The sequence below is a fragment of the Gallus gallus genome, chromosome 6 (genome assembly GCF_016699485.2).
Source record: "Gallus gallus isolate bGalGal1 chromosome 6, bGalGal1.mat.broiler.GRCg7b, whole genome shotgun sequence".
In the NCBI taxonomy this organism is placed as follows: Eukaryota; Metazoa; Chordata; class Aves; order Galliformes; family Phasianidae; genus Gallus; species Gallus gallus.
The window spans coordinates 20,857,849-20,871,211 of NC_052537.1; the positions used below are offsets into that span (position 1 = coordinate 20,857,849).

The following is a 13,363-nucleotide window of genomic DNA, read 5'->3' on the forward strand; positions in this document are numbered from 1 at the left end:
ATCCGCGTTCGGTCTTTGTGTCTCTGAACTGCAGGAGAACCCGCTGAGGGGAGGCAGGGGGAAGACGGCAGCTGTGCAGAATTCTCCTCATGTGGTTCTGTCGCAGGGAGAGTGCCTGTGCCCTCCAGGTGGAGGGAAACTTTCCCATTATCTCAGAAAAATTGTTACTGACAGGGCTTGCGGATATTTTTCAGTAAGCGTGGAGTGTAGTATTTCACCCCGGGTTCTTATCTTGTATGCACGCCAAATTGCTAATCCTATCAAGTCAATGCTAACAGCTTTTTAATGGAAAATAACAGATTTTGCTGTCTTTTTATTCTACTTCTTTGTTTCTCTCAGTGTATGGAGTGGGATGCCTCTCTTGGGGTGCGTGGAGCAGGGTGCAGTGGCAGGGCCCCTCATCTCCGCTGTGCTCCTACCACGGTTGGGTGCCTTCTGGGAGTCACCTCTTGCTGCTTTGTACTCCTGCACAGGGTTTGTAGCACAGCTGTGTGTAGGCACTGTTCTGAGCTCTGTGGTCTTGCGTAGCAGCTTACAAGTGCAGCATTCTCTTCTTAGGTTATTCAGCTGATTTTAGGTGGTCTCAGTGGCTTACTGTTGAGCACAGAATAATTCAGCGAGCAAGGGTGTTAAATGGACAGCAGAATTAAGGCAGGGATGATTACCATGGCTGCAGATCCTGGACCTCTTTTAAAGGTGATTTTACATCATTTTTCACATGCATGTGTCAGGCATTTTCTCAACTTGTACAGCTATTGTTCCTTCCTGAACAGCATGTTTACCTGATAAGTGTAGGCACCTGGTAGCTGTCAGAGTTCCTGATTGCTTTCTGATCCCTGCGTTCAAAGCTTAATGTTGACGACAGCAGTGGTACATCCTTTGTTGTTGTAAAGCCCCATTTTCCCAAATGCTTGTTTTCCAGAATTAATCTACCAAGCTTTTCTTTTCCTGATAAGATCACAAAGAACTTGAATTGTAATTACCACTGCTAGTAGGTCTTTAGAATTTGCTGTGAGCAGCAGTGCGGTGGGGTTGCAAAAGCATGTATGGTGGTGGCATACATATGCTTATAGAAACTGCCATTAGTCTCATCCTTCCTTCCTCAGAACTGCTGCATTTACTGCCCAGCAGTCTTGAGAAATCTTCACTCTGGGAGATGGTAAGAAGCTGAATGGAGTTGATGTTTGTAGGAACAAAGAACTGAGAAATTGCTCATGCCCACATTTTTTCCCTTTTTGTAAACGCAGTTCTGTGATTCATTCAGTAGGTAGTTCTTCACAAGCTGCTAATCTTCTTGCTTGGGAAAACGTCCTTGACAGGGACTGTGGAGGCTGCAAAACAGTTCTCTGAGCAGTACTGCTTGTGTACTGCAGAGCTGTAGCTTACTTTCAGTTTGTTATGAAGTAGCACTTGCAGCTCTTTGAGCTATCTGACACACCTTTTGTACAGTTGCATCTTGTGAATGCCGAATACAGAATTGATAGTTCTATTTGTATGCAGAGCTTTTCTGGTTCATAAATGGCTACAGATTTCCAGGGAAGGAACTGCACATCTGTTTTGTGGGGTTTGAGTCCAAAAAGAATTGAGTGTGAGCTGTCCTTGCTGCTACAGATCTTCTGACCCTTCTGCCTGTGCAAAGGTCAAAGAATTGAATGATGGATTTTTGCAGGGATTAATCTATATTCATGCATTTCCTTTACCTTAGTTCTTGTTGACATCCTGAAAGACTTGTGTTTTCTTTTTCTGTCCAGACCTCTGGGATAGAGGTGAGAGAACGGGAATGGGGATTACAAAGCTTCTAATAGGTCAAGGAAATATAATGACATTTGTTTCAGAAAGAGAAATAACAAAGAAATGTTCAGGGACTGAAACAAAGCTTGCCCCCCGAAGTTATATGGGTGATCTTCCCCTTTCTGTTTCTGCCAGACCAAGTTTTTCATTTGTTGTAGTCGTTACTGTTTTGTAACTGAAGTGACCAAGCAGATGCTTACAACTGTTGAGAATTACAGCTGCCTGGATTAAGTGGGAAAGAGCACCTGGGCCCAAATCTTAAAAGAATCACTGTCACTTCAACCACTGTTCTTCTTCCCTGAATTAGAGACGCATTCAGTTTCTCAGAAATAAGAAAAAGCATTCATATGATCAAAATGTAAACTTTTCCATTGGTTCTTCCCACACAGTTCACTAAGAGCAATTATTTTGTGAAGTTGTGTTGACAGGCTGGCCAGTTTCTGGCTTTCAGTCATATGAATGACAGATATTGACAACTTAAGGAAGTGCAGTCTCCACAGTAAGACAAACAGTAGTAAATGTTTCAGCTCCAAACTCTGCTAATAACTACACACATAGAAAACTGTACCAGAATTGTATGATTTTCTTACTGCATGTGTAAAAGCTCTCCACGAGTGTCCTGCTGTAGCAAAGTTACCAAAATGGCAGCAGCCTTGTTCTTACAAGTGAACTCATTCTGAGCAGCTTAAGAAAACCAGCGAGCTCTCAAGGTCTGAGAGTTGGAAAGAGCTGTTAGACAAAGTTTCTCTCCTACGGCTCATGTTGTATTGTTTTTAAAGGGCTTTTTGTCCCTTACTGGCATTTGCTCTTCAGCTGGGAAGAGAGTTTTTTTCTTTTTTGGGTGATAGGCAGTGCTTTAAGCTTTCTTGGGGTCTTGATGGCTCTGTGCTTCTCAGCCTCTTTATTATTGCTTCCTAAGGAAGTGAGACTGCTTCATGCTGCAGCCTGGTAGCCAGGTTTGTCACCCTTCTCTGAGTTGCAGAGAACTCTTATATAAAGATCCTACAGGTGTTGAGTGAAGGCTGGGTGGAAGGAAGAAGCCTGCTGCTGGTTGGCACTGCGTTGGCAGCAGCTGTGCAGAGCACAGTGCTTCTGGCCTCACACTGGGATAGCAGTGTGAGCAGTGGGTGCGTGCTCTGTGGGTGGACTTCTGACTTCAGTGAGGGGAAAACTCATACCTTCAGACTGAAAATAACACCTGCAGCCTGTGGGAGGAAGCTCTTGGCAATTTTTTCACCCTCCACCAAGGTACTCCTATATTAATAAGTCATGTTCAGTTTCTGTTTTGTATTGGAAATCTTTATTTAATGTGCTCTCAAGCAAGTGAAAGCGTCTCCCTGTACAGGTCGCATTATTCAACCTGCCTTGTTAGCTCTGATCTAAACAGATTTTCTAAAGGCCAGCCATGGGAACAGGCAACAAAGTGACTGGTTTCTTTTCTCCTTTATTTGTGCTCCAGAGATGCACAGAGAGTAATGAAACATCTGCATAGCCCTTCTGCTGGAGCCACAGGGAAATCAGGCTCGCTGCTGCTGCCCCCTCTTTCACCAGGGTCTGGTTTGTACTGTGTTGGACATGGTGGGAGAAGGGTGACCAGCACACTGAGCTGATGATCCTACTCTTCTGCTTTCTGCAGCAGGGGAAGCTCAGCCCTGGCCAGGTCAGCCCCAGCAATGCTCAGTTCTCTTTGCTGCTTCAGTTCCTAATGCAGCCATCAGCGTAGGATCTTGCCTGTGCTGCTGCTGGGCATTAATGAGGATGTTTATATGCTGCATGCCACAATCCCTTACCAGGTAAACAAGCCATCAGCTACCAAACATATTTGGGCAGTTTGTAGCTGTGAATGGGAAGTGGAGCAGATTGCAGAGCACAGGGTATCCCTGGCTTGCTGTGAGCTTAGATGTTGCACAAGTGGCTTGCTACTCCTCCTGTTCTGTAGGCAGCTGAGGGGTGGCCTTGCTCACTTTGTAAAGCAGTCATCATATGACACGGAAAGGAATCACTCGTGCATATTAATTTAAGCAGTATAACGGATCAATAATGTAATCTTGCATTCTGTGACATTTATGTAATTATTGCTAAAACAGTAATGTTAAATATATAATGAATTGCTAACCACTCTGGAAAACCTGGTATGTTTATTGGCAGCAAATAACAATAGTATGTTGCAGCACTAATTGCACAGTCCAGTAAGTGACAGGCACTCTCTGGGACCCAAGAGGAAGGCTGTTGGCTGAGACTGAATCAGGCTGCCAGGAGCAGTAAGCACCACGAGCTCAGGGGCAGTCCTTGACATAATGCTGCCCTGTGCTGAACTTGGATCACAGATCTGTCGGCTGTGTCAGAGGATGAAGACATCTCACCTTTGTCATGAAAATGTATCTTGGATGGAGTGTTTGGACTTCAGTACAGTGCCTGTGTTGATGATAAAGCTGCTGACTTTGCCTTAATGAAAATGAGTCACAGTGAGAATAGTTTTAGGTAGTTTTGTCTCATTAGGTTGTATTTGGAGATGTCTTGGTGAATGGGTGTAAGAATTTCTGTTGTCAGCTAACAAAGGGAATGCCTCATCCCTGCTGCTGGTACCTATTTATCATCCTGTGTGAGCTGCTGGAGCTCATCAAGCTAGGGACTGACAAATGTAATTGGCTTTATGGGGTGAGTGGTATGGGATGTATCGACTTGTAAGGTATGGAGTGTGGGAATGGATGCAGCAAAGGCATATGGGACATTATTGATGCAAGGAAGAAAAGGGGCTTCCCCTTAGTGAAGCTGAAGCAGCTTTGCTGTTGGGTGGGTGGGGAAAGAGCTCTTCTAATACTGTTTTGTTCAGGGCATGTTGCTGGTTAACCAGCTGTGGCTTGGCAGGAGTATGTTTTCTTGGTTGTTCAGGAAATAACTATAGGTGCTCGGTGGGGTGGTAAAAGTTCTCTATGTGTCGCACCTCTGCTGTAGGATTTTGAGTTAGACTGCATGGGCAAGTGGTGACCATTGTTACAAAAGATTAACCACGGAATTTGTTAGGTATAATGCCTGAAGAGCTGCTGAGCTGCCCAATTAAATACAAAGGTGATAGAGGAGCTTGGCACACAGCTGTGTTTCACTAGCTCACCCAGAAATTATTGTGAAGATAGTGGCAAACATTGGTTTCACAGCTACTCCTTGGCAGTTTATGACATTTCAGGTATATCTAATTGTAGCTGAGGCTTTAGATGCTACTTCTGTTGGTGTTACTGATTTGTGTTTCATTAAGAAAGTGAAAACCACAACAAACTGTGAGCTTGGTCCTACAAGGGATGCATATTCTCTTGGTTAGCTTTTTTAAAATATGTAATACATATAAGACTGTCAGTTTTTACAGATGCAAACGTAGAAGTTCCTTTGTAGAAAGTGGTTTGGGAAACTTTGAGTTGTCTTAGTGTGGAGAGCAAGGAGAGCTCAGTAATGCTGAAAGCTGCTGAAACTAGCCGTGTCCTGCAGTAGGTCTGTGTTTGGAGGTACTAACACGTACCTCCTGTAGAGAGGTGGTGGAGGATGTGATCTTTAAGATTAGTTGGGTTTCCTCTCCTCCAGTATATGGCAGAGCTTATATACTTGTGTTTGGAACAATTTTATGCATGTATTGAACCAAAAGAGACTTATGCAATTAGAAAAAAAATGTAGAGCTTATAATAACTGCTGAATTTATTAGTACATTTGTTTTATTCTAAATCTCCATGTCAAGAGTTGTAATGAAGTCATAAAACACTTGTGTGCTAAGTGATTGCTGAATCTAACATGAAGTTAGGTGGAAATAGAAGAGTAAAGGATGAGGCGAAAAGCAGATGTGTAGAATAGGGAGAATTTGCTCTTATTTTTTTTTTTGCCCATGGCACTTTCCAGCCATAATCAATAATGTGCGAAAACACTTCTGGCCATGGGAAAGTGAGCAAATAGCTGCAACTGAAGTCTAAAATAGAGGGTGAGCAGTGACACGTGCTCTGTTGAGCTAAGACTTTGGGCACCCTGTTCAGCACATGGCAGGCTTCTTTTTTTTTTTTTTTTGAACACTATGAATTCCTATGAACTCTGTACTATGTGTAAATAGTTCAAACTAGCAATAGAATTCTGTCTTGGTGTGCAGGCTTTGTAAGCAACTCACCAAAAGGTTTCACTTCTTTTAATGATTCATTATTTATGCTGAGAGTTGAGTTACATTTGTTTCTGTATGTAAATTATTGAAAAGTCTCCTTTAAAGCATAGCAAAAGTAATTGCTTGTAGTCAAGCAATACTTTTATGATACTGTTTCCAAACTGTTGCACACAAAACCTTAACAGAGCAACCAAGGCTTGAGTGTGAAGAAAAGTTGTGAACTTAACCAGCTTTTGTGTTTTACACATGGTAAAAACCTGCCAATATGAATGTAGCAGTTCATGTTGTTCTCTTTTAGAGCCATGAAGGAATTTGGGTCTTCAGAGCTTGTGCACTGTTCTGAAAGCATGCTTTTAAAAGTGAATCGTTTTGACTTAATGCCTTAATGTCTGTTACAATCCTGGGATATACCTCTTCTAACTCTTTTGTCACACAGCTATCTGGATAAGCACTATGGAGTACACCTAAGTCACTTCCTAAACAACTTCTTTCTGCCAATTCAGATGTCACAGGCCTATTCTGTACACCTACAAAGCTTCTTTAAAAACTGCAAATGAGTTAAGAACAGACTGTGTGCACAAGCAGAACTGTGTTTTGTGGAGATGCAGAATCAGTTTCATCATAATATGTATTCAGTATTTTAATGAGTTTGACTTGTTACTTCACATTCCTTTTGTTCATCCGGGGATTTTATTGGAGTTGCTAGACTTTAATGTGCTCTTGTTATTGCAGGCTAAGGTGGCTGTCCAGTGTTTTTTAACTCATTTTTCGCCATTTTAGTTAAAATTGAAGAACCAAAGCCAAGCAAACAAAAATGAAACCAAAGCAAACAGTCAAAATCCAAAACACAAACAACACAACACCACCCTTCGAGCTGTCTGTACTCCCGCAGGGTGCTCGTTTGCAGCATTATTTCCATGCTGGATTCCCCTCCTGAGCCTTCATGATTCTGTGACAAAACATTATGTGGGAGGGAGAGAGGAAGCTCATGATGATGGATGTGGTGCTGTTTCTTTCCTGTTGGTGTCTTGCTTCAGTGGATTTAATGTGAAAAAGTTGTCTTACGCGGTGTTTAATATCAGGTATTAGGATGTTAATTAAAAAGGATAATAGAATCAGCTCTCACTTCCTTTGTTGGTTCTTGTCGCTTTCAAATCTTGTTTTCTCAGTGTTTCCCTGGGTGGAGTTGTGATGATTTGATTCTCTGATATGCAAGAAGTAGAATGGTGCCTCAGCTCTACTCTGATGGAGGAGGCAAAGCCTTGCTGGGACACCTGTGTGCCTTGGCTGACTGATTGCTGTCACGTTGAGAACACCTGGTTGTAACTGCATTGCTAGACTTGCTGGCTAAACAGCTGGGCTGGTTTTCTGGGTAGTTAGAAGTACTTGAACAGTGTGGAGTAAGTCCCACTTGCTCGGACTGCGTTTAACTTCCTACTTCTCAACTTAGCTGCGTTTCACTGTTTTCTTTTTTTTGTTGTGGCTCCAGCACAGTTGCCACCTCTGCTTCTCTATACCCAGACTGTCCAGCAGCCTCTCTATTCTTGTAGCCCTCAAACTAACCACATGTAGAGCATGGGCTGCGGGTTGTGGTTTTATGGTGGGAGTAGAAGGCTGAGTCAGAATCCTCACCTTGGTTTAAAGCTAGAGGGCCGAAGGCAGATAAAGGCTGTGGGTGCTGTTTCTTAGTGCTACTGTTAAGATTGCTAGACTCAAATGGGAGGTGAAAAATAAAGTTGATTGCTATCAGTAATACAGCACTGTATCTCTACAGCAGCAGAGCTGTTTTCATGGTGAGTCTCCTGGCAGGCTCCTCTGAGTCTCAAAGCTGAGACTGAAAACCTAAGGATGTGCATTGAGAGTGGACTGAAAAGCAGCTGCAGGTTTTGTTGGGTGCCCAAAGCTGTGAAACAGTCATAGCCTGTGATTACCTGTGTGCCACAGAGCTGTGGGAAGATAAACATGTCTGATTCCAGTGTAACAGTAGCAAAGTGCCTTTCAAGCAGCATTTAGGCTTCACCAGTTTATCTTAGCAATAAAAGTGATTTGGAAGGGAAAAGCAGGGTGGAAACAAGCAATTTGTGTGCTGCGGGTACCGGAAGGGCATGGGCCTCGTCGGGTAAGGAGAAAGCAATGCCCCTGGGTGTGTCACTGCAGCTGTTGTAGCTGTGTGATTGTGACAACCCATAGTGTAACCCAAACCCTGTTAAGCATAGGTTTCTTGCTACGTGGTAGTGCCAGGTGGTTTTGTTCTTCTGGTACTTCAGCAGGTCTATGGTTTGAGAGCACTTCTGTGCACTACGGTGTATACAGCTAGAAGGGAGAAAACATTGCCACTGTCCCTGAGCTTCTGTGAAATGGAACTTCATTCAGTGAGTCAATGCGATGCCTCCATCCCTCTTCAGGAAGCATCATTGCTCAGTTTTGCAGTGTAGGTTTGTCAAGAAGTTTTGAAATTGTCAAGTGGATTTTGAGATTCCTTATCAAAATGCTATTTTCTGGGACTTTTCCTGGGATCTGCAGAGCTCATGAATATTCTAAGCAGCAAATGCAGTGCACTTCCTGCAGCTCAGTGAATGCAATCTGTAAGCATTCACAGATGCTGTTCATTAAACAGCGCTTTTGTAAGGCTTCACTGTTGTCACCAGCACATGAGAAGATGCGATGCTGTTAGCTGCCAAAATAATGTATTAAGAGTGTGCTTCCATCCTGGGTTAAGCAAAGCTTATTTGTAAACCTCCCATTAATTACTCCTGGATTAGAATTCCTGTGTGAGGTTTATTCTGACTATGATGCAAAGCTTGATCAGCTTTTTTGCCTTCAGAAGGAGCAGACTTTTATAGAATTCTAAATCAAATTTCACTTGTACATTCATGGAAAAGCAAAAAACAGGCCTTTCCACACCACAGAATGTGTGGAACTGTATTCTGGAAAGCTTGTTTTAGTGTTAGGATTGAGTTGTTTTTTTTTTTTAATGAAGTTTCTTAAGAGCTGCAACCATGCTTTTTTTTTTTTAAATGAAGATATTAATTAAAGCCTTCTGTATGTTTACACACCACAGTTTTAAATCTACCAGCTTCCTGGTTAATCATAAACCAGCTCTGATATGGTGACAGATTGCCATCAGGGTTAAATCTTCCAGTTTCCCCAGGGTGGGCAGCAGTGAGGCGGAGCTGCCAGGTGGTGCTGGCAGCATCCCATAGCGTGTGCAGCACCAGTGTGGTTACAGTGAGTGCAAGGAGACAGCAGAGGGGAAAGAGGCGAGCAGTGTAACTTAGAGAAAGCATATCAGGAAGGATCTTGGACTTAGAACAGAGGACAGGAAAAGAAATGGTTCCTACTATGGCCACGTGATGGGTGGCTTTCTACAGAGTAATTGAGCAGCACGGTCATCTGTCTGCTTGAGTGTAACTGCATTAGGCACTGGCAAAGGATATCTGCTAAAATGGAGCTGTGTGTGTGTGTCTTCCCTGGTTTTCTGGTCCATGTTACAAAGGTTCAAGAAGTTTAACAAAGTTTGCGGAAAATGTTAGTGAATATAGTAGTTCCTCATTTCTTTTTTAAATCAGTGTGTTGCGCAGTGACTTCCAGCTTTTTGCTCTTTGGCTTTCAAATAGCCTGTTAAGCCCAAAACAAAAGTGTAGAAGCTGCTGCATGCTCTGAACTTACATCTGAGGAAGTGTTTGGTACTGCTGAAACAGCTTTGGTATTGCACAGAATGTCTTAGGATTCCAAGGTTAAATTGAATGTTAAGTAATTCTGTATTAGTATCCAAGTGACTGCAATGAAAGCTACTTCACTTCAAGTTAATTACTTTAAAGAGAAAGCGAAGGTAGCATGTTGTGTTTGCTGAGCAGTAAATCTCTGTAGTGGTGAATTCAGTTTAAACTGGAAGTGGATAAAAATATTTATGTGCTCACAATAAACAAAAATAAAACTTTCCTCTCTCTCTTTTTTTTTTTTTTTTCAGAAACTTTTTCACTAAAAGGACAAAGGAACTCAAACCTGCTGTCCAAAGTGCTCCTGGCTGGAAGTTGTTTGGAAAAGTCCCCCCCAGGGAAAACCTTCCAAAAGACTCCAAAATAATTCAGCAGGTGAGTGGACATCACATGACTCTAGGCAGAAAGCTTGCAAGAATTAATGCATAGGTATTGCAGCTCTGTTGCCATTATCTCCACATTGCTGCTATGCGGCCATAGGGTGCTCTGGGAAGACTCTCTGGGGCTGTGTCTAAAGGATGCTAGCTACTGAGAAGGAGGAGTTGAAATTTTATGACTGTTCCACAGCACATCTCAGTGCTTATAAAACATTGGTGCATGTTCGAAAGTGTGAACACTATAAACAGTAAAGCTGTTTTATGGCTGTTTAAATCAAAACATCAACACTCTTACTAATTATCCATAAACTGTTACCTCATATAACATGATTGCAAAATACTGTAGTCTTGCTTTGAGGTTCAATTCTGAGTTAATTTGCCTGTTTTGTGCAGTAGGACCCTAGTTAGGCTTCTATGTTGTTTTATTCAAACTAGATAATAATTTAGCAAAACTTATCCTCTAAAAGCATTCTTGAATAGTCATACTACAAAACTGATCTTCTGGATCTAGCTTACCTTTCCACTGTCCTTCTTGCCTGTAAACTTGCTATGTCAATAACTGGTGAAAAATTGCATAGAATTCTGAAGTGTGTCATCTTTCACTTAGGTTTATTTTTAATCTCACTTGAGCGTTTTTTTAATTCAAAATAGTGGCAGCAGTGCGAGTTGAACTTGTTTGGGATTTACTGGGGTATTACAGAAAAGTAATTCTAATTTCTGTCCCCTGATGCCAAGTTTTGTTACTGTGTTGGTTCTACATATTCACTCCAGTGGCTGAAATAATAATAACAGCAGCTCGGTCTTTAAAGGTGAGGAATTGGTAATGTATCAGTAAAGTTAACATACAATGCCGAGGCTGAAAGATTTGTTCACTTAAGAAATATGAATGGCCCTTGCGTTAATGAAAACAGTAACTGAATCTCTTGAGCTGCTTTTCTCTTTGTCTCCTCTCTTAAATTCCATATGAGCTGATGTGTTTGGCAGGTGCAAATAGCTGTGAATGAAGCAGTGTTCAACCATCTTCTAGAAAGAGCTTCATGGTGAAAGAGGGCCTTTTGGGAGCAACTAAAGTGAAAAATGAGAGGTTCTTTTTTGAAGGACTTCAGTATAATGAGAGTTGTCACGCAATGAAATGTAGGAAAATAAGGAAATGATGGGATTTCTGCAAATGCTGTTTACTCTGAATTAAACTAGATGCTTTTTCACCACTTTGAAATACACTTTTCTTATGGAAATGTTTTCTTTTTCGGCAGGAGAGGGCAGGTGTGTTTAGTTTGTATGCAGATGAATGCTCTTGGCCTTGTGCTATGAAAATACTGTGCTGAAAATCCAGATGTCTCGTCCATCTTGTGAAATGAACATATGTACAATGCTTACCAATCATCTGCTTCCCATTTCCTAGCAATGAAGATATTTGTTTGACAAATGAGTTAAAATTTGCAGAAATATTTTTCTTATCCTGTTGTCTCTTAGTGAGTGTTTTCCTTTTAAACTGTGATTTTAAAATTTATTATTTAACTTCTCCAAAGTGTCAGAAAAGCAGAAATATTTAAATGATGCATGTGGCTTTTGTTAGAGTGGCTGCCAAATTAAGATCAGTATTGGATTTATATAGTCTAGAGTGTTGTGTCAGTAATGGGTAATATTATTAGGTTCTAACTCAGATAAAGCATGTATGGTCGTCTCTAGATAAAGCATCATGGTCTAAAATCCACACTTATGAAAAGAAGGATCCTGACTGGTGGCATACTAAGTACAGAGTTAGAGCTACAATATCTGAGAACTTGATTGTTAAATTGAGAGAGAACCCTAATGTATCCATATTTAACATAAAGTGTCTTGTATACGTGTGTAAGAGTTACAGTATAGTTCCTTGTGCATATGTCTTTGAAGAAAAGGCAGTAGTTTTTCTCAAAAGCATTCAATTTTGTTAATCTGGCCATAGCCTAGAATGAATATAGGCACACTTTATTACTGACAATGAGTGGAAAACGGCATCTGCACTGAGAGTGGCTGACTGAGGTCCCCAGACTCAGTTCTTCACTACTGAGGATGCAACCGAAAGGGATGTAGGCGAGAATGCAGTTACAAGGCCTGTAAAAGCTGATACAAGCTTAATTTGTCCGATTCGCCATTGTTCTGCTACCTGATTAGTGATGAGCCTTGGTCTTAAATTTCTATGTGTCTGTCCTGGCTGGTGAAAGCTTCCCTTGTTACCTGTTTTGGTGAGGGTCACAGTAAATTCATAACTGCATCTAAATTAATAATTGTGGCTCACAGTCTGTCAATAGAAATTGCTATATGTGCCTTTGCAAAGAAGTCCAGTAGTGATTGCAGTGTCTTGAATAACTTCCTCCAAAAGTCTGGAAACTTAATTTGGGATACTCTTTCAGGCATTTTTCAGACAACAGTGTAGCCAGCTCTGCCTTCAGAGACTGAGTGCAACTGTAAATTTATCTGTAGTTTCATAGCATATGTAGAAGATAATTACTCTGCCCAAAGCACACTGCTGAGCCTGCATGTTTGTGGAGGTGGCAGAGCCCCTCACAGCTGCGCTGCCATCAGCATGCTCAGGGTGCAGTGCTCGAGCTCCAAGTGGGCCAGAGGCTGAAAGGTCTTGGCAGCCGCCCCTCCCGGCGCTCAGCTGCTGGCATGCACTGCTCCCCCTGGACTTGGAGCTGCCCAGGCAGGATGTGATTGAGGCCAACTCTTTTACTGGACATCTCCCTCCTCTGGGCTTCCTTCCTTCACTGCTTTTTTTAAAAAGGGAAAATAGCAACTCTTTAGGATTGCAAATGTCACATGCATTTGATGGTTTAAGGAAGTGCGCCTTTTTTCATGGACTGCAGCTAATAAAACCAGCCGTTATGAGACGTATGTGGTCATTAATGATCAGTTGGGTACATTCTTTTCAGTCTGTAAAGAAATCTGCTTTCAATTAGACGGCTAAAGTATTTTAACACAGAAGCATTTGAAGCCAGAACTGATTTGCGGGATGATGTGTACTGACTGAAGGGCAAGTTCTGTTTAAAAAAGCAAACTGAATTGAATTTTCTGTCCTTACGGTTAAAGAAAAGAAGTCTGTATTAGTGATCAAAATGATACTCGTTATCAAGCCAGTTAGTTTAGCTCTTTTATTAAAGCACTCTTGAATATTTTTTATTAATTTGTTTAAAGTTGTGAAACTTTTTCCTAATACGCCCAAATTAAGGTAAACTCAAAATGTGTGAGTGTGCACTGCAAGGCAAACAGAAGTGGAGCATATATCGAATTCATTTCATCAAGAGTTTTAACGAAGTACAGCCAGTAACAGCCTTATATGAAGGGGAGCTTCTGTTCAGATC

At 41.7% G+C, this 13,363-nt stretch overlaps 1 protein-coding gene and 1 non-coding gene across 4 annotated transcripts in view; both read left to right on the top strand.

The window, feature by feature from the left end:
- Positions 1-13,363, top strand: part of TBC1D12 (TBC1 domain family member 12) — a 36,278-nt gene that overhangs the window by 2,737 nt on the left and 20,178 nt on the right. For all 3 annotated transcript variants that reach the window (XM_015288861.4, XM_040703076.2, XM_015288862.4), the window contains exon 2: positions 9,894-10,017. In XM_015288861.4, coding sequence (XP_015144347.3) covers positions 9,894-10,017 — 124 coding nt within the window. The remainder of the gene's footprint in view (positions 1-9,893; positions 10,018-13,363) is intronic.
- MIR6657 (microRNA 6657) lies at positions 3,302-3,411 on the top strand. The gene has a single exon (NR_105526.3). It is a non-coding gene; the product is annotated as a microRNA 6657 (primary transcript).